Source organism: Anomaloglossus baeobatrachus, chromosome 10 (genome assembly GCF_048569485.1).
Source record: "Anomaloglossus baeobatrachus isolate aAnoBae1 chromosome 10, aAnoBae1.hap1, whole genome shotgun sequence".
Lineage (NCBI taxonomy): Eukaryota > Metazoa > Chordata > Amphibia > Anura > Aromobatidae > Anomaloglossus > Anomaloglossus baeobatrachus.
Window position 1 is genome coordinate 51,747,623 of NC_134362.1, and position 22,001 is coordinate 51,769,623.

The window sequence follows — 22,001 nt, forward strand, 5'->3', positions numbered from 1 at the left end:
GGCTATGGAGGCGGTAGTGAAGACCTTGAGGCATGGGTGGACATATCATTGGTGCAATGTTTGCAGCCAAACAGGAGCCCAAGATATAATGGGGTCCATTACCACCTCGAAATCAGGTAGAATTGTGCATTATCATGAACTATTAGGGCCCATATACGGCTCCTGCATAGGGGCTGTGAGGAATACATTCCACTTTCTGCACTCTAAAATCCAGCCACGGGGTCAACCAAGCTTCCTAGAAATGCACAGTCTCTAATCTCTGATCCACTACTTTGTTTTTACAAGAAAACCATAGAAAAAATAAAGAAAAAAAAAAATCAATATTTAATAAACAAAATGTAACATATATTATTCCATGGGCTTCTGGCATCCATTTTTGTATCCAATGGATATTCTTGTGTATATTTTGATTTCCCTTACATGGCATACGGTATTTATCAGATTCTAGAAGCCACCATCGGGCTCAGCAGCATTCATCAGGCGTTTTACACCAAGTCACTCAACGTTGATTGGAATCTGTTCGCTGTCACTTGGATTATCCCGGCGTCCTAACCGACTGCTGGTGACAGGGGCTCGGGTTGGTTTACACGAGCTTCTGCTTTCTAGTCCATAAATAATCATTTAATTGTAAAGTGCTACGGAATATGTTGGCACTATATAAATAAAATTAATATGAGTATAGCGAGCGATGCAGTCCTTTGTTCAAAGTGTCCATTTTTGTGCTGCAAGTGGTTTTTTGGTATCATATTGTTGATGTTTGCAGAAAAGTCCTACAGGGGGTGCAGAAAAAGTCCAATAGGAGGGGTGCATGTGACAGTGCTTAAGGTATCATTAGCCCTAAAGAGATTAGTCGCTTCCTATTTTAGCCCAGCCGTAATAGTGGTGACACACAGGACTGGGAAGATTCGGCTTCTGATATCAGGAGCTGCTATGACAGGTGTGATATCCGTTCTCACCATACACCAGGTGTCGGTGTGACACGTCAGGGAACGCTGTGAGGTCATTAGCGCGGCGCCAGCAGGTCTCATATCACATACAATCCACAATATTAGCAATACATATGGTAATGTTTGTAAAGATATTAATGAGCAGAAGTACACAGATCATAAAGCCAATGCACACAGATCGTTTCCACCAGGGCAACATTTGGCAATTCGATGTGAAAATCCTGATCACATCCATCTGTCCCTAAAAATGTTCTCATCCGAAAACTCCAGTCAAAGACGGGGCGTCGTGTCTGATGTCATTTATAAGAATTTTAGTTCCATTTTCACAAAAGCTGCTCGTCGATAAAATAAATGGCGGATATCAATCATCATGTGCATTTTTACGATCTGACGACCCATCAATTACGATGTTCGTTCTTCAACCATTACTCCAACCACTCATTTCTATTTCATTTACAAATAATAGAGAAATTCATACGAATTGTGACCATTTTTGTTTTTGGGTTTTTTAACATCATCCATTTTCCGTACAGCGCAGAAGTTAAATGTGTGAGCGCTGCCGCAATACGTTCCTCGTAATACCCATTCAGCACAACAAAATAAAAATATCGGCCACATGGTGAAAATTATCACTCTAAGATCACGGTCACACGATCAGTATTTGGTCAGTCCCTTACCTCAGTCCCTTACCTCAGTCCCTTACCTCAGTCCCTTACCTCAGTCCCTTACCTCAGTCCCTTACCTCAGTCCTTTACCTCAGTCCTTTACCTCAGTCCTTTACCTCAGTTCTTTACCTCAGTCCTTTACCTCACTTTTTACCTCAGTTCTTTACCCAATCCTTTACCTCAATCCTTTACCGTAGTCCTTTACCTTACCTTTTTTCCTCAGTTCTTTACCTCAGTCCTTTACCCAATCCTTTACCTCAATTTTTTACCTCAATCCTTTACCGCAGTCCTTTACCGTAGTCCTTTACCTTACTTTTTTACCTCAGTTCTTTGCCTCAGTCCTTTACCCAATCCTTTACCTCAATCCTTTACCGTAGTCCTTTACCTTACCTTTTTACCTCAGTTCTTTACCTCAGTCTTTTACCCAATCCTTTACCTCAATTTTTTACCTCAATCCTTTACCGCAGTCCTTTACCGTAGTCCTTTACCGTAGTCCTTTACCGCAGTCCTTTACCTTACTTTTTTACCTCAGTTCTTTACTGCAGCTCTTTACCTCAATCCTTTACCTCAATCTTTTACCACAGTCCTTCAGTCTTTTGCCTCAGTCCTTTGCCTCAGTATGTGTAAGTCAAAACCAGGAGTGGATAAAAAATACAGAAGAGGTGGCCATATTTCTATTATACTTTTCCTCTCATTGTTCTACTCCTGGTTTTGGCTACAAATATTGAGGTAAAGTACTCACCAAATACTGAAAGTGTGAATGTGGCCTTAGTTGTCTGTTTTTTTGTAATCAGGCCACGTGTACATGTTGAGTATTTGATGAGTTTTTTTACCTCAGTATTTGTAAGGATGCTGTGTTCCTCTCCTTGTTCAGTGGTCCCACCGGGGCTTTTGTCCGAACTCCCCGCAAAATGGGATTTGGACGTATGTGCTGAAGCGGCCACTGACTATAATGGTGCTTACGGAATCACCGTGTACTCTGTCATGCACCATGTTATAGGCTTATTTGATGCGGACAGCCAGACGTAGTAGACTGTATCTGTGTGTCCGTCTCCAGTAAGAGTATACACCTGAAAATGGTGCACGACGGAGCACACGGTCACTCCATCTGCACCATTATAGTCAGTAGCCCCATCGGCACATGCATCCGAATCCCGTTTTGCAGGGGAGTTCGTACGGAAGCCCCGACGGGACCACTGAATGGACAGAGGAACACAGTGTGAAAGCAGCCTAATCCAAAACCAGCAGTGAGTGATAAATACAGAAGTGGTGCCCATGTTTCTATTATACTTTTCCTCTGATTGTTCCACTCCTGGGTTTGACTACAAATACTGAGGTAAAAAACTCACCAAAAAAACTCACCAAATACTCAACGTGTGCACATGGCCTTCATTGTCTGTTTTTTCCTAATGAGGCCACATGCACACGTTAAGTAATTGGTGAGTTTCTTCTTGTGATTAGTAGGCCTGGAATGACATCACATGTGCGTCAACAGCGTAATGGTGATGTAGCACTAGACCGGCAAATCAAAAGAAGAGCTGCAGATGGCGGGAGTTGGAGGTGGTTCTCGAGGCTCCTGTCTGACAGTCACAGATCATCGACATGGCTGCTGGACCGGTTACTGTGAAATGATGCACACCCACTGTAGTATTTGTCATAGAGATACATTTCCATTCATTTCATTATACGGAAAAAAAAGGAAACTGAGATATGAATGACAAGCTAAAGCGGTGTAGTCACAGACTGTATATTCCGCATTGAGCAGAGTATTTATCACAGTGATGCTCCATTTATAGCATCGCTTAATGACATCACACAGTGTGCGCCATTAATAGCATTGCTTAGTGACATCACACACTATGCGCCATTTATAGCATCGCTTAGTGACATCACACAGTGTGCGCCATTTATAGCATCGCTTAATGACATCACACAGCGTGCGCCATTTATAGCATTGCTTAGTGACATCACACAGTGTGCACCATTTATAGCATTGCTTAGTGACATCACACAGTGTGCGCCATTTATAGCATTGCTTAGTGACATCACACAGTGTGCGCCATTTATAACGTCGCTTAGTGACATTATACCACGTTATGTGCCATTTATAGCATCGCTTACTGACCCCATACTGCGAGCGTTGTACAATATTCTGAGGATCATCGTACAATGACTAACAAATAAGTGCCCCATGATGATCATACCCTCCCCGACCAGTCTCAGTGACTTGGTGCCACTTTATCTACCGCCCCGGTAACACACAATCTGACGAAGCTTTACCCTACGCCTAGGTTCACATGTACACAGCGCTCTCCACTGAACATATATACATCAGAATTGCAACATAAAACTGTATTCGCACGTATATGGCGGCGTACCCATAGACTACAATGGACTGGACGCAGTTAACATATACGTAAAATATGCAATATGATGTAAACCTAACTAGAGGAGCATAACTGATCATGGGGTGGGATTTGATCCCCCACAACAAAAAAACCTGTTGGATTTATTATGGGTATATATGGAAATGGCGCATGTTTGCGCACGTTTTTGGCGTATTCGCCGTCCGCCTGCAGATGGGCACCAGGAGAGATACTACACAATTGCATTGACAGAGAAGCATCCCTGGTATTGCAGTGCCACCCATACAGGTGCCAGTGCACTTAGCTGGCAGCACCACAAGTTACCGCCGTCACTCTCTGCAGGGCACAAATGCATTGGAGAGCACAGAAAGCTGGCAGAGCAGCCTGGCACAGGATTCATCCTCACAGACTGACACTTACACACTGGCACCGATATCTGCTGCCTAAATACCGCACCCTCCCCGCATTTACATCATGCACAAACCCTTCTCACCTGCAACCTGGCGATCCTGCGTGCAAAGTCGGGCGATACGTGCGCGATATTCCACTCAGTGCAGGCGCCGGCCACAATGCAGTCAAGTCATCGACCAGCAGAAAGGAGGGTGCACCACCGCAATGTCTCCCAATTCTTCCCCCAGAAGGGGCCACAGATGCCGGAGAAGATGCTGATGGAGGTGAGGGGCAGCGAGCGAGCACTGTGGTACTGGCGCTGGAGGAGAGGAGGGACTGAGGAGGGAGGAGGGGGAGATGGAGAAGGAGGAGAGACGGAGGGACGAGAAGGCGGGAAACATGCGAGGAGCAGGCACAGGCTGCAGACACCTCACCTGGGCACGGATCTCCACAGCTATACCATGGCCTCCAGCTTAAAGGGGGGCTCCATATGTGATACATCACCTGACATATAAGTATTAGTGCCTGCTGACATATCACTCTGCAATTACAGGATTTAATGCTGCAAAAGCCCCAAAATGCTTCACACAGATTATTATTTTAGGATTTTGAAGTGAATCCACCCGAAAATCATGTCTCCGAATACTCTACCTGTCCAATTGCGTTCATGTGAATTTTGGAGTATTTTTCTTGTTATTTTTCTTGTTTTGTTTTACAATCAGGTTTTGGAAACATTTTTGGCGGTGGAAAAATCTGATAGTTTTTTAAGAGGAATCCACCTCAGAAAACAATTTTTTTGTATGCTTTTTTTATTTCCTGAAATGGTTTTGAAGAGGATTTTTTGAAGCTTCCTTTTTAAATACATGGGGATTTGCAGTGTTTTAACTTGAGAGTGTCACGGTTCGATCAAATTCTTGAAAGAACTCAAGTGTAGTGATGAGCGGGCACTACCATGCTCGGGTGATCAGTACTCGTAACTAGTGATGAGCGAGCACTACCATGTTCAGGTGATCAGTACTCGTAACTAGTGATGAGCGGGCATTACCATGCTCGGGTGATCAGTACTCGTAACTAGTGATGAGCGGGCACTACCATGCTCGGGTGATCAGTACTCGTAACTAGTGATGAGCGGGCACTACCATGCTCGGGTGCTCAGTACTCGTAACTAGTGATGAGCGGGCACTACCATGTTCAGGTGATCAGTACTCGTAACTAGTGATGAGCGGGCACTACCATGTTCAGGTGATCAGTACTCGTAACTAGTGATGAGCGGGCACTACCATGCTCAGGTGATCAGTACTCGTAACTAGTGATGAGCGGGCACTACCATGCTCAGGTGCTCAGTACTCGTAACTAGTGATGAGCGGGCACTACCATGCTCAGGTGCTCAGTACTCGTAACTAGTGATGAGCGGGCACTACCATGCTCGGGTGATCAGTACTCGTAACTAGTGATGAGTGAGCACTACCATGCTCAGGTGCTCAGTACTCGTAACTAGTGATGAGCGGACACTACCATGTTCAGGTGATCAGTACTCGTAACTAGTGATGAGCGGGCACTACCATGTTCAGGTGATCAGTACTCGTAACTAGTGATGAGCGGGCACTACCATGTTCAGGTGATCAGTACTCGTAACTAGTGATGAGCGGGCACTACCATGCTCAGGTGATCAATACTCGTAACTAGTGATGAGCGGACACTACCATGTTCAGGTGATCAGTACTCGTAACTAGTGATGAGCGGGCACTACCATGCTCAGGTGATCAGTACTCGTAACTAGTGATGAGCGGGCACTACCATGCTCAGGTGCTCAGTACTCGTAACTAGTGATGAGCGGGCACTACCATGCTCAGGTGCTCAGTACTCGTAACTAGTGATGAGCGGGCACTACCATGCTCGGGTGATCAGTACTCGTAACTAGTGATGAGTGAGCACTACCATGCTCAGGTGCTCAGTACTCGTAACTAGTGATGAGCGGACACTACCATGTTCAGGTGCTCTGTACTCGTAACTAGTGATGAGCGGGCACTACCATGCTCAGGTGATCAGTACTCGTAACTAGTGATGAGCGGACACTACCATGCTCAGGTGATCAGTACTCGTAACTAGTGATGAGCAGGCACTACCATGTTCAGGTGATCAGTACTCGTAACTAGTGATGAGCGGGCACTACCATGCTCAGGTGCTCAGTACTCGTAACTAGTGATGAGCGGGCACTACCATGCTCAGGTGCTCAGTACTCGTAACTAGTGATGAGCGGGCACTACCATGCTCGGGTGATCAGTACTCGTAACTAGTGATGAGCGAGCACTACCATGCTCGGGTGCTCAGTACTCGTAACTAGTGATGAGCGGGCACTACCATGTTCAGGTGATCAGTACTCGTAACTAGTGATGAGCAGGCACTACCATGCTCGGGTGCTCGGTACTCGTAACTAGTGATGAGCAGGCACTGCCATGCTCGGGTGATCAGTACTCGTAACTAGTGATGAGCGGGCACTACCATGCTCGGGTGATCAGTACTCGTAACTAGTGATGAGCGGGCACTACAATGTTCAGGTGATCAGTACTTGTAACTAGTGATGAGCGGGCACTACCATGTTCAGGTGATCAGTACTCGTAACTAGTGATGAGCGGGCACTACCATGTTCAGGTGATCAGTACTCGTAACTAGTGATGAGCGAGCACTACCATGCTCGGGTGCTTCGTACTCGTAACTAGTGATGAGCGGGCACTACCATGCTCGGGTGCTCAGTACTGGTAACTAGTGATGAGCGGGCACTACCATGCTCGGGTGCTCTGTACTCGTAACTAGTGATGAGCGGGCACTACCATGCTCAGGTGATCAGTACTCGTAACTAGTGATGAGCAGGCACTACCATGCTCGGGTGCTCAGTACTCGTAACTAGTGATGAGCGGGCACTACCATGTTCAGGTGATCAGTACTCGTAACTAGTGATGAGCAGGCACTACCATGCTCGGGTGCTCAGTACTCATAACTAGTGATGAGCGGGCACTACCATGTTCAGGTGATCAGTACTCGTAACTAGTGATGAGCAGGCACTACCGTGCTCGGTACTCGTAACTAGTGATGAGCGGGCACTACCGTGCTCGGTACTCGTAACTAGTGATGAGCAGGCACTACCATGCTCAGGTGCTCTGTACTCGTAACTAGTGATGAGCGGGCACTACAATGCTCAGGTGATCAGTATTCGTAACTAGTGATGAGCGGGCACTACCATGCTCGGGTGCTCAGTACTCGTAACTAGTGATGAGCGGGCACTACCATGCTCGGGTGCTCACTACTCGTAACTAGTGATGAGCGGGCACTACCATGCTTGGGTACTCAGTACTCGTAACTAGTGATGAGCGGGCACTACCATGCTCGGGTGCTCAGTACTCGTAACTAGTGATGAGCGGGCACTACCATGCTCGGGTGCTCACTACTCGTAACTAGTGATGAGCGGGCACTACCATGTTCAGGTGATCAGTACTCGTAACTAGTGATGAGCAGGCACTACCGTGCTCGGTACTCGTAACTAGTGATGAGCGGGCACTACCCTGCTCGGTACTCGTAACTAGTGATGAGCGGGCACTACCATGCTCAGGTGCTCTGTACTCGTAACTAGTGATGAGCGGGCACTACAATGCTCAGGTGATCAGTATTCGTAACTAGTGATGAGCGGGCACTACCATGCTCGGGTGCTCAGTACTCGTAACTAGTGATGAGTGGGCACTACCATGCTCGGGTGCTCAGTACTTGTAACTAGTGATGAGTGGGCACTACCATGCTCGGGTGCTCAGTACTCGTAACTAGTGATGAGCGGGCACTACCATGCTCGGGTGCTCACTACTCGTAACTAGTGATGAGCGGGCACTACCATGCTCGGGTGCTCTGTACTCGTAACTAGTGATGAGCGGGCACTACCATGCTTGGGTACTCAGTACTCGTAACTAGTGATGAGCGGGCACTACCATGCTCGGGTGCTCAGTACTTGTAACTAGTGATGAGCGGGCACTACCATGCTCGGATGCTCAGTACTCGTAACTAGTGATGAGCGGGCACTACCATGCTCGGGTGCTCTGTAGTCGTAACTAGTGATGAGCGGGCACTACCATGCTTGGGTACTCAGTACTCGTAACTAGTGATGAGCGGGCACTACCATGCTCAGGTGATCAGTACTCGTAACTAGTGATGAGCGGGCACTACCATGCTCGGGTGCTCAGTACTTGTAACTAGTGATGAGCGGGCACTGCCATGCTCAGGTGATCAGTACTCGTAACTAGTGATGAGCGGGCACTACCATGCTCGGGTGCTCAGTACTCGTAACTAGTGATGAGCGGGCACTACCATGCTCGGGTGCTCGGTACTTGTAACTAGTGATGAGCGGGCACTACCATGCTCGGGTGATTTGTACTCATAACTAGTGATGAGCGGGCACTACCATGCTCGGGTGCTCACTAGTTACCAGTACTGAGCACCCGAGCATGGTAGTGCCCGCTCATCACTAGTTACCAGTACTGAGCACCCGAGCATGGTAGTGCCTGCTCATCACTAGTTACCAGTACTGAGCACCCGAGCATGGTAGTGCCCGCTCATCACTAGTTACCAGTACTGAGCACCCGAGCATGGTAGTGCCCACTCATCACTAGTTACCAGTACAGAGCACCCGAGCATGGTAGTGCCCGCTCATCACTAGTTACCAGTACTGAGCACCCGAGCATGGTAGTGCCCGCTCATCACTAGTTACCAGTACAGAGCACCCGAGCATGGTAGTGCCCGCTCATCACTAGTTACCAGTACTGAGCACCCGAGCATGGTAGTGCCTGCTCATTATTACAAGTACCGAGCACTCGAGCTTGGTAATGCTCACTCACCACTAGTCACGTGCTAATTTTTTTCCCCCACGGCAAGATTTGATTAAAAAAAAAAACTAACAGATTTTGCTATTAACAGGAACAGTATTTCAAATAGTATTTTTTTAGGAGAACCTTGGAGCTGATCTGCTTTATAATCCTCCTCCAAAACTCTGTGTGACTCAGTCCTTTAGGGTAACTTTTAAAAACCATGAGAAGTATGTTTTAATTGCAAGGTTTCCTCTCCAAAAACTCCAGAAATTTTTTTGAGTGTGTGTGCACTTTTTTTTCAGGAAGGTCCACTCTGACACCCACATGAAAAAGCAGCCAGAATCACTCAAAACAATAATCATATGCTTTTCAATGTTCATATGTTCAGGCTAACTGTAAAAATTGCTGTAACTAGTCAAAAAACAGTGCAAGCAGAGACTCTGTATACAAAAATACAGATAGATAGTGCCCCCTAGATGGTAATAGTGCACTACACAATAAAAATGCCTACTTTTGTGTCCCACAAATTAATAGTGCCCCCTTTGGTATCGCACATGTCAGATCAGAGTGCCATCACATACGGAAGCAATAGTGATCTTCTCAGAGTCCAGCCATAGATGGACGAATCAACCCAGAAGAAATAGACTCTAAGACCACATTCTATATTTTACTTAAGCATTTATAAGAAAAAAACAACAATGGAGAGGAAAAATATAATAGAAACACGGGCACCACTTCTGCATTTTTGCCCACTCCTGGTTTTTGCTTACAAATACTGATGTAAAAAACTGACCAAATACTAAACGTGTGAACGTGGCCTAATGGTAAGACTTTGGTGCTGAATTCAGCACCAAATAGGACTCTTCTGCTAGAACCCTTTAACCCTGTTGCACTAGGGGTCCATTACTGTACGAAAGCCTATCACACCAGAGAATCTGGAAAAAATATAAGCAACTCTACTATCTGAACCTGCAAAATCTGAACCTCCCAAAAAAATATAAGCATTGCTACTATGTAACGACATGCTAATGTCATAAGTGTGTCTCTTCCGCACGTTATATCTTGTATTTGAGTAGATTTACTTTCTTTTGCTGTTGAAGGGGTTAAGGACTTTTTTCCTGCTGGCTGAGCTAACTCCGCTTTATTCATAGCTGCAGGATTTTCTCATCAGGCCCTTCCACTATGAATACCCACTCCTGGCTTTACTCCATGCTGGTGATAGATATTCTCTATACTGATACATTGTGAAAACAATTTCCTTCACTTCCCCATCATATTATCTGTGGTATCTTAACTCAAGAGAATATATAATCAAAAACAAACGGGAAACAGAGTATATTGTACCAATTATTTCTTTTTTATTTTACAAAAAGTTTTTAAACATTTATTTATTCATTCAACACCCATTAAAAACACCAAAGAAATCACTCAAAAAAGCACGCATTGTGGGAATTTTGACCATTAACTTATTGATAAGATAGATGAGGGAATACACTGCTCAAAAATATTGAATTTATAAGATATATTAAAATATATAAATCGAACAATATCCCGACACCCTCCCCAATAATTAGATTAGATCAGATCTAATTATTGGGGAGGGAGTCAGTATATTGCTCGATTTATATATTTTAATATATCTTATAAATTCAATATTTTTGAGCAGTGTATACCCTCACCTATCTTATCAATAAGTTAATGGTCAAAATTCCCCCACAATATGTGCTTTTTTGAGTGATTTCTTTGGTGTTTTTAATGGGTGTTGAATAAATAAATGTTTAAAAACTTTTTGTAAACTAAAAAAGAAATAATTGGTACAATATACCGTTTCCTGTTTGTTTGTTATTATATTTTCTCTATACTGAGCTCGTCTCCGCATAGCTGTGCTGTCATTTCAGTTGCAGCGGTGAAGTTTCCTGCTACAGAAACCAAGGAGTGCTGTTAATGTCTTTCCTCACCATTTAATCTTACCTTCCTTGTGTTGTTTTATTGTAGGTGTGGTACTAGTGTCCTACTGACCAGCACCCTAAAAAGGGTGAGTTCAGGGTTACTGAGTGCTTAGGTACGTGACGGCGCAAGGGGAAAGACCCTTCTAAGGACAATAGCGAGTGTAGGGATCAGACACAGAGGAGTATGAGTTGGTGACCCCCTTACCCTCTCCCTATCACCAGGGCCGCCTTTTTCATCTTCCCAGTTTTTCCCTCTGTTGCGTTGCACACCAGGAGTTCCCTCAGCCTATAGCTTCGTAGAATTGAGCAACATGAACTCCATGTGCCGCTTTACTGTCTTGTCTCCCCTTCAAAGCTCTGCCCCATGCATGGGCCTTTAAGGTATGTGCGCACAGCGCCTTTTTCAGGCGGATTTTGCCTGAAACATACCTGAAGAAGTGCTAAAAAAAGGTAAAACAGAATGAATATATCCACTGCAATGTCAAAACGATTTGCTGTGCATATGATCCATCTTTTGATCTATCAATTTCTTTGTGGCTTCCCCTTGGAAGCTGCAACTATTTTATATGCAGAATGCAAAAAAAAGAGGTCCGATGGGACACATGGTACCTTATGGGTTTCGGAGGTACTTTGGCTTTAATGTCCATGGTCCCAATTAAAACCACATGCTGGAATCAGAACCTCCTCAGTGAAGGGTTTCAGTAAAATGTTGAGGGCCGTGGTCCATTCGGTGGCATTTTTCAGTCACGAACAATTATCTGATGTTTTCATTGGCGCTATGTCAAGGTACAAAAGAAAAGTGACCTAACTCTATAATTACTAGTATATATACAGTCAGAAGAGAAGCCTCTAATGAGTAGAGTACTATAACAATAAACTATCATGTAATTATTTCTAATATAATTATTTTTAATATAATAAAAGTAATATACCTTATACAGTTATACCATTAACAGAGGCATGACTGTGACAACCGCTAATTAATTTTAATTAAATAAGATCTGCCACAAGATCATCAGACGCCATAAATATAAATTAATGTAACGGCCATTTCTTAGAAGTCTGTTGTACAGGAGAAATGCTGAGGCTTAATGTTAAGGCTACCTGTGTGTTATAATATGGGCATAAAGGTAGCAGAAGCTCCTGTACTCCATGTTTCAAAGCAATTATGTTTATTTCAAAATAATGTAAAACAACACATTAGTGTTTCATCCAAGGCAAAAAAAATAAAAAGTCATGTTAGATATGAGATTATTACACGTTTCGAACTTGTAGGCACTTTGGTTCTATAACAATAGTTATGGCTAAGAACAAAAGAGCCTAAAGGCCGCTTTACACGCAACAACATCGCTAACGAGATATCGCTGGGGTCACGGAATTCGTGACGCACATCCGGCCTCGTTAGCGATGTCGTTGTGTGTGAAACGTACGAACGACCGCTAACGATCAAAAATACTCACCTTATCGTTGATTGTTGACACGTCGTTCTAATCCCAAATATCATTGCTGATGCTGGACGCAGGTTGTTCATCGTTCCTGAGGCAGCACACATCGCTACATGTGACACCCCAGGAACGACGAATAACACCTTACCTGCGTCCTCCGGCAACGAGGTGGGCGTCACTTTCTTTCGGCTGCTCTCCACCCCTCCGCTTCTATTGGATGGCTGCCGTGTGACATCACTGTGACGCTGCTTGAACCACCCCCTTAGAAAGGAGGCAATTCGCCGGCCACAGCGACGTTGCTAGGCAGGTAAGTAGTGTGACGGGGACTTACGATATTGTGGGCCACGGGCAGCGATTTGCCCGTGACGCACAAACAACGGGGGCGGGTAAGATCGTCAGCGACATCGCTAGCGATGTCGCTGCGTGTAAAGTGCCCTTAAAGGTTCGAAAGTCGTAACACTCCCATTTTCACTCGGGAAGGTACTTCCTTTTGTTGCCAGAGGTTTAGACATTAATGGCTGTGTGTTGAGTTATTTAGAGGACACCAAATTTACACTGTTATACAAGCTGCACACTGACACTGCACATTGCATCACAGGGTCAGATCTTCACTGTTGTCCCATGAAAAGATATAATACATTTTTTACAAAAATATGGTGGTTGTAATGGAGCATTTGATGGCGGCCCTTCGGGCCAGCTCGAACATTCAGGAGATCAGGATAGGGAACAATAAATATAAATGTTCAGCATTTGCCGACGATTTTTTAATTTATCTTTCCAAGGCTACTTTCACACTTGCGTTCAGCGGAGTCCGTCACTATGGAGAATAGCGCAGTCCGTTAACGCACTGCGCTATTCTCCATAGACTTGTATGGACAACGCACTGTAATGCAAGTGTCTGCGTTGCATCCGCTGGACGACGCAGCGTCGTTATATTGACGCTGCGTCGGGCGGAAGAAATGCAGCATGTAACGTTTTTTTGAGCAGCGCAATCCGTAGGATTTCACTGCGTATGCTCTTTTTTTTTTTTATTTAATCAAACTTTATTTTGTGTCGCAGTGGCCGAACGTTCAGCTGAGCGCCCGCCCGCCTGCATGGCCGGCCGCCAGCAAGTGACAGCGCTCAGCTGAGCGACCGGCCGCCTGCATGCCCGGCCGCCGGCAAGTGAGAGCGCTCAGCTGAGCGCCCGCCGGCATGCCCGGCCGCCGGCAAGTGACAGCGCTCAGCTGAGCGACCGGCCGCCTGCATGCCCGGCCGCCGGCAAGTGAGAGCGCTCAGCTGAGCGCCCGCCGGCATGCCCGGCCGCCGGCAAGTGAGAGCGCTCAGCTGAGCGCCCGCCCGCCTGCATGGCCGGCCGCCGGCAAGTGACAGCGCTCAGCTGAGCGACTGGCCGCCTGCATGCCCGGCCGCCGGCAAGTGACAGCGCTCAGCTGAGCGACCGGCCGCCTGCATGCCCGGCCGCTGGTGAGAGCGCTCAGCTGAGCACCTGCCCGCCGGCATGACCGGCCGCCGGAAAGTGACAGCGCTCAGCTGAGCGACCGGCAGCCGGCTATTGAGAGCGATCAGCTGATCGTTCACAATAGTCTGCTGCCGGTAAAACTGTAAAGAATAAAAAAAAAATAAAAACAAAAAAAAGCTTTCTGTTGTTTTGTACGATCCGTAGCATCCGTTGTGCCATTATATGCAACGCATCCGTTGCATGCGTCACACAACGCAATGCTACGGATCCTGTCCAACGCAAGTGTGAAACTAGCCCAACCCATCAGTTGGGCTTCATGTCCGACATTGGCACGATTCGGTGGGTGGTCTGGTTTCAAATTAACTTCGACAAGTCCGAGGCCCTGAATGTAAAGTTTTTTTGTTACAGTCCGGTTTCCCCTTTTAAGTGGCCCCGAAGTAACAGTATCGGCTATCTAGGTATTACTATACTATCTGACCTTCCAGGCTATTCCTTCTCAATTTTCATCAATTTTCCATCAGGCTGGAAAGGGACCTTGCTGCGTGGCATTGGGGAGTCATGTCTTGGTTTGGTAGGGTTGGCGCCCTCAGGATGACTGCCCTACCCAGTCTGTTATATCTCCTACAGACGGCGCATGTTCATATCTCCGCATCGTTTTGGCGCAAAATCCAGCAACTATTTACCCAATTTGTCTGGTACAAGGGTCGCCCAAGAATTCGAGGCACTATTTTGGCCCGATCGAAGGACGCGGGTGGACTAGAGCTACCGGTCTGTCGGAGGTACCATCTTGCAGCAGCTCATGCGAGGGTTCTTGACATGATGCATAGCGGAGGTTCCAAATTATGGGTGCGCATTGCCAGGATACATGCACCTTGTCAGTGTTAACCCTTCCTCGGACCTGGCCCTTACTGAACAAAAGCAAAATCACGTATAGTGTGGGGCAGAACCTGCGAACGTTGTATACCCTTGGGGGGAAACATACTTTGATCCAACCCCTGGGACTGCTGATTCCAATAACCGACAACTTGAGGTTTCCCCCTGGAGCATCTGCTGCCCTCTTCCTGGGTGGTACCAAATGGACCCCTTTGCGCATGCTGCATGTAGTCCCCCAGGGAGTGGTTCTTCCACTTCCATCGATTCAACACTTCTTCTCATCCCTAGGTCAGGTATTCGAATTCTCACACTCTATGTCCCCTTTTGAAATCTTATATACATCAAGTTCCAGTCCCAAACACGTCATTTCAAGTATTCACAAGCTACTGACTACCAATGACTCGGATTGTCTTCCTCTCTTTTGTAGGACTTGGGAGAATGAACTTGGACAGGTGTTCTCTAGAGAGCAATGGGACTGTTGTTTTGACTTATCTCACAAATCAGCAAATGCCACCAGGTCTCAGGAGACTAGTTATAAAATCGTTTCAAGGTGGTACAGGCTCCCCTCTTTGCTACACAGATGTTATCCAGGGATTCCTGGACGTGTGCTGGTGGTGCGGGAAGCAGGGAGGCACCATAACCCATGTGTGGTGGTCATGTACGATCTTGGCAGCTTTATGGGATTAAGAGCGATCCATGAGATCTCGGGGGTTGCGGTGCCTAGACGACCCGAGGCGGTTCTCTTTTATATGTTCCCGCTATCTAAAAAATTGTTGAAAAAATCTTTACTCAGACACCTCCTTCAGGCTGCCAAGACCGTTATTTCCTGCCACTGGAAAACTACAGTGCCTCCATCTTTGGAGGAATGGGTGAATGAGGTGGACGTGATCTATCGGATGGAGAGGATACTGGCTCAATCGAGTAATGACGTGGCAACCACCGCCACAAAATGGTTCCACTGGGAATCTTTCTTGACCAGTCCCAGCTTTCATGCCGCAAGCTGGGGGGCGGTGTTTGCTGGTGTATGTGTGATGCCCTGGCAAAACCAGGTTGTCACAGAGCTGGCATAAATCCACCAAAGTGCAGGCCATTCTCCTCCTTGGCACCAACACAGTCCCAACACAGATATACACCAGCCAATCGGGCCCTACTCACCCCCTCCCCAGGAAAATGGGAGGGGTCGAGGAGAGCTTGAAAAGTGACCAAGCAGAGTTTAGTTTCAGTTGAGCTGTAGTCAGTGAAGAGCTGACAGGAGGGAGTTGGAGCTCCCTGGAGAGGTTGGTAATCGGGGTTGGAGCCCTAGACTACCGGACTAGGTGGCAGTGAGGGCCACAGACACGGAGATCCGGTCACTGGGAACCTGAGGCCGACCGGGACAGGGTTGTAGCCCATCGGTGCCGAGAGAGGGAATCCGGTCTGCAGACCGTTCAAGCGGACTAGTCCAGACAAGAAAGAGACAGACAGAGAGTGTGGAAGAAAGGGCCCCTGGCTGTATATCTGGGTCTGGGACCCGAAGACACCTGCCAAAGGTGATCGGCCATTGGCAATTTGGTTTACAATACAGACTCTGTGTGGTTACTGAAGCTCCGAGTCATCAGCAGCTCATCCAGCACCACGACAACTGAACTGTGAGTTTCCTGCTCCCTGCAATCCCTCACAATACCCTGGGCCCTGGGACTACACCTCCCCTAACCGTGGAGGGGATCCCACCTTGCTGCCCCGCTCCATCAGCCCCGGGCACCCACATACAAGGCAGCGGTTTGTCACCATCCCTCACCGCAACCCACGGGTGGCGTCACTGACAAAAACTCTATCCCTAGTAAATAACCCCTTTTCACTCGTAGGCGATGGATGGCTGCGTGAGCCCCAGATCCGGCTGCCACTCGAGCCACAACCACCGTCCGGATCCGAGTGCCTTGAGCGCTCCCCCGGTTGTGATCTGTCCCCCACCAGCGACATATGCGTTGCAATGCGTTCCTGGCAGCTCTATATTTTTATATCTCAAGCTTGGCTGGTGGGTGGTCCCCGTGGTTCCCTCTCTTTTTCTTTTCCTCTCTTATACCCTTTTTCCTTCCTTTGTTATCCTTCAGGTTCTTCCTCCCTCTTTGGTCTGGGAAAAAGTGTAAAGGCCACTTTCCACGCGTCAATTTCTCGTGCAATCGCATGTGCGATCGTACCCACCGCCATCGTTTGTGCGGCACGGACAATTTCTTGCCCGTGTCACACAAAGTCAGTAACCTCCGTCACATGTACTTATCTTCCGAACGACCTCGCTGTGGGCCGCAAACATCCACTTCCTGAAGGGGGAGGGATGTTCGGCGTCACAGCGACGTCACACAGCGGCCGGCCAATAGAAGCGGAGGGGCAGAGATGAGCGGGACATAAACATCCCGCCCACTTTCTTCCTTCCGCATTGCAGGCGGGACGCAGGTAAGCTGCAGTTCATTGTTCCCGGGGTGTCACACGGAGCAATGTGTGCTCCCTCAGGAACAATGAACAACCGGACGTTCGATTTTTTTGAAAATAAGCAACTTGTTAACGAGCAACGATAAGGTGAGTATTTTTGCTCGTTCATAGCTGTCACACGCTACGATATCACTAACTATGCCGGATGTGCGTCACTTACGACGTGACCTCGCTCTTAGCTGTAACACGCTACGATATGTCAAACGATGCCGGATGTGCGTCACTTACGACGTGACCCCAACGACATATCGTAAGATATATCGTAGCGTGTAACCTGCCCTTTACTTTACTGTTTTAATTTTGTTTCAAACTTTCTGCATTTGATGGCATCAGAGTTGTGGGAGCTTTGCTACTAGGCGACTCACGATATATATTACTGCTTGTACCATTGTACCACTTTCCCATCTCTATATGTCTTTGGATTTGTTATTTGAAAATCAATAAAATGTCAATTTGAAAAATATGATGGGTGAATTCACTTTTGTGACATACTGTGTATATAATCTACGAGTGCTGGCTTCCACTTATTTTTGGATACTTTCTACAGGACTGACTCTCCTTCATGACTTTTGTGCACCTGCTGAATTTGTGATGGTCTCTCATTATGGGGGTGAATGGATTTTTCTTTCCACCTACTCGCATACAAATTATTGAGAGACAAGAGTTATACATATGGCACTTAGTTGGAAAACCTTAAATTACCATACTTTTTTTTTTGTTGCATTGCAGTCACACAAGTGCCTCACTTTAGAGCCCATGGCTATTTTCGTTGTGACTTCACATGCATAAACAACGCAAATTTAATTTTACATATTGTTCCATGCATTATTTTTTCCTGAATTTGAGAAAATGAATGAATTATATAATATTTCACTGATATGAAGAAGCAAATATCCTAATGTCAAGCTCTACACAGTTGAATATTTGATCTTACAATTATATATTGTATATGTCAATGTGGACAGTGATGATGATGTTGGTAAAGCACTGTGGAAATTAATGGTATTTAGAATCGCCACCATTTGGCATCAAAAAGCCACAAAAAATGTCAAAAGGTGTGTTTGTGAATTTTAGCCCTTCTACGCCATATCTAATCTATGGGCAAGGTTTTATAAAAGGGTGTCCAGGAAAGAGAGAGGAAGTTGGACCCGGCACAGGTACAAATAGTAAAATATCTTCTTTATTGAAAAATAGTTAAAAACACATGATCACACTAAACGCAGGGTCAAAAAAGAACATGGAAACCTTGACGCGTTTCGGACTAGGGTATTAAAAACAAAAAAGTCCTTAGTCATAGCCCTTCTACGCCATATATAATCTATGGGCAAGGTTTTATAAATATGGGCTGGTTAACTAATGCACAACTCCAGGAAAATTGGTGTACATTATAGCTAAAATCTACGACAATCATAGCTGGCTTTTGTCGTTTTCTGGTGCAAGGACGACGTTCTGAAAAGACTTTTTCACTACTATAAAAAAAAATTCTAAATGGGCCAAGGTGATGGATAACTAAAATAAATCACAAGACAATACTCGCCTACTAGACTCACACCAACCATTGATAGTCTTCGTAAAGTGTCGGATTGTCTTTTTCTTTTGGCAGAAGGATGTAGGATGTTTGTGACCGCTGCAGTCAATCAATAGCCGCTGATGGGCTGGAACCTTCACATTCCAAGGCAGAACCGAGATGTTTTTTTCCAGCTTAGGAAGGCGAATGCTGCCTTTCTTCGAGACTGAGCGGCTGCTGAGATACCAAAAAGCAAGACGACCAGGAAGCTATACAGTGTGGGGTAGTGAGAAGTGGCGCCTATTCGGTAGGATTTTTCTTTTTTTTTTTTACCACCACCATGGGACCATTTTTAATGTGTTTTAAAAGAGTGGACAGGCCTAAATGTGCCACACCAAATGTCAGCAAACTGTAGGTTCAAGACTTATATATATTCAGACTACGTTCTAAACAGTGCATTATTGTGGTTGATTAACCAAGACTGATCATCTGATTTGCTTTTTTTGGTGCAGATCTTGTCATGGGTATGTCATGCTTGACAGACAGTTCTGTTCTATCTGGCTGTAGAAGGTCGCAGCATTTGGCTACACAAGCTTCTCCCTACCTTTCCCTTTTTCCCTGCTTAGTATAAATCCCTTTTTCTTTAGGATCATGCGGATTTCCTCACCTTACAGCTATTAATCTTCAGCACTTCCCTTTGTGTCTTTAAATACCCTCATTACTCCTTACTCTGTGCTGGTGATAGGTCTAATACCCTTAACAAGTCTTCAGTGCAAGCAGTCAGCTTGTATTCATCTGGAGAAACTTTGTTGTTGTTGCAGTTCTTCTCACTGAGTCATCTGGAGATAAGTTATTAGTTTACTTTCCCCTGTGTGTATTCTTTGTGTGTTCTTTAGCACTTAATAGGGTTGACTAAGCGCTCATCCCATCTGTTCCCTACCTGGGGCCTATTTCAGGGTCAGTTGGCTTGCAATCATCTGAAGAAACATTGTCATCTGTTTCAGTTTTTTTGCCTGAATCTTCTGGGAGATAAGTTATTCATTCACTTCCCCTGTTTGTGTTTCCTGTGTCTTCTTTAGTGCTTAGTGGGGATGACTAAAGTGGGCTTTACACACTGCGATATCGGTCCCGATATCGCTAGTGTGGGTACCCGCCCCCATCTGTTGCGCGACACGGGCAAATCGCTGCCCGTGCTGCACAACATCGCCCAGACCCGTCACACATACTTACCTGCCCGGTGACGTTGCTGTGATCGGCGAACCGCCTCCTTTCTAAGGGGGCGGTCAGTGCGGCGTCACAGCGACGTCACTGAGCGGCCACCTAATAGCAGCGGAGGGGCGGAGCTGAGCGGGACGTAACATCCCGCCCACCTCCTTCCTTCCGCATAGCGGCCAGGAGGCAGGTAAGAAGAGCTTCCTCGTTCCTGCGGTGTCACACGGAGCGATGTGTGCTGCCGCAGGAACGAGGAACAACCTCGTTACTGCTGCAGTAACGATTTTTGAGAATGGACCCCCATGTCACCGATGAGCGATTTTGCACGTTTTTTCAACGATGCAAAATCGCTCATCGGTGTCACACGCAACGGCATCGCTAATGCGGCCGGATGTGCGTCACCAATTCCGTGACCCCAACGAGTTCGCATTAGCGATGTCGTAGCTTGTAAAGCCCCCTTAAGTGCTCATCCCATCCACTCCCTGCCGGGGGCCTATTTCAGGGTCAGCCAGGATCAGGTATCCTTCTCGGCGCATAGGTGCAGAACCTATCTAAGGTGATGAATGAAGCCAGGGGTCAGCGGAAAGTTTGTTCAGGGGTCACCATCTTTCTCTTCCCTAGACACAGGGTTTCTTTTCGCTTTCGCCATTCGCTTGGTACTTCCGCATACCTAGCATGACAGATCTAGTGCATTAACCAAACAAGGAAATAATGTTACATACAGCAGTCATTGGAGCCCACAAATTAGAAATTCAGGGGTCAGTCAGAAGGCACTATTGCATGCTATAACGGCATTCTGTCTTGGTGACCGATTCCTTTAAGGAAATTTAATCCCCAAGGTGCCATAATAGATTGTAAGCTTAGTCGGGCAGGTGCTATAGGTCTATTTATCTATATGCCGTTTATATATTTAGTCGGGTAGCTATATAATCCTTTGGGGGAATCACAGCCTCCTTCTTTTTTCATCTTTCTCGTGATCCCACTTTCCCATGTCACTTTATCTTACTTAGCCCTCGGTGCTCATGTAACAAACGATGTGCCCTCCGGTGCTGGGAATAAGGGATCTATCACTAATTATACCCCAGACACTCAGAAGAAAGAGGGGATGCGTGGAAACCAGATGAGAGAAATGGATGCAGGGAAAACATTATTAAAACATTTCCGAAGTCTGAATTTAACCTTTAGCTGCTACTTGGTCAGAAACACTTTAAATGACTCTCGAGTTCCTTCTCCCTCAAGCAATAAACAGATTATGACTTTGTGTTAAATAAAAATAAGCTTTTTGTGATGATTTTTACAGACGTCTGGTAATCATTTATTTTCTCTCTCTTTTTTTTTTTCTTTCCACCCCATCCCTCGCCCTCTCTCCTTTAGCAAACAGTACTCTTCTGGGAGGAGGAGGAGGTAAGTCTGTGTTTGTCTTCTGCTCCCTGGGAGACTCTTTACATTTTCTACATGCAGCTTACAGCAATATACAACCCTAGCTGTCAAATGCATTTTCATCTACAGTTTATTAGAGAAAATGGATGTACGAGGCATTTATCCAGGTGTATTCATTTATAACATTCAAATACAAGACACTACAAAAGTTTTAGGGAGGCACGGAAAGAATGCTGCGAAGAAAGAATGCTGCGAAGAAAGAATGCTGCGAAGAAAGAATGCTGCGAAGAAAGAATGCTGCGAAGAAAGAATGCTGCGAAGAAAGAATGCTTTAAAAAATAAAGGTGTTACTGTAATAGTTTATTTTTATCAATTAAAATGCAAAGTGAATGAACAAAAGAGAAATCTAAAAGCCCCGTTACACGCAACGACGTATCTAACGATATATCGCCGGGGTCACGGATTCCGTGACGCACATCCGGCATCGTTAGCGAC

The 22,001-nt window shown here is 46.1% G+C and overlaps 2 protein-coding genes across 3 annotated transcripts in view; one reads left to right on the forward strand and one right to left on the reverse strand.

Annotated features, from left to right (window-relative positions):
- FLRT1 (fibronectin leucine rich transmembrane protein 1) overlaps positions 1 to 4,638 on the reverse strand; it is a 293,497-nt gene extending 288,859 nt beyond the window's left edge. The window contains exon 1 of the mRNA XM_075326646.1: positions 4,472 to 4,638. The gene's annotated coding sequence lies outside the window, so the exon portion shown is untranslated. The remainder of the gene's footprint in view (positions 1 to 4,471) is intronic.
- Positions 1 to 22,001, forward strand: part of MACROD1 (mono-ADP ribosylhydrolase 1) — a 1,024,390-nt gene that overhangs the window by 816,449 nt on the left and 185,940 nt on the right. For both annotated transcript variants that reach the window (XM_075326035.1, XM_075326034.1), the window contains exon 4: positions 21,501 to 21,530. In XM_075326035.1, coding sequence (XP_075182150.1) covers positions 21,501 to 21,530 — 30 coding nt within the window. The remainder of the gene's footprint in view (positions 1 to 21,500; positions 21,531 to 22,001) is intronic.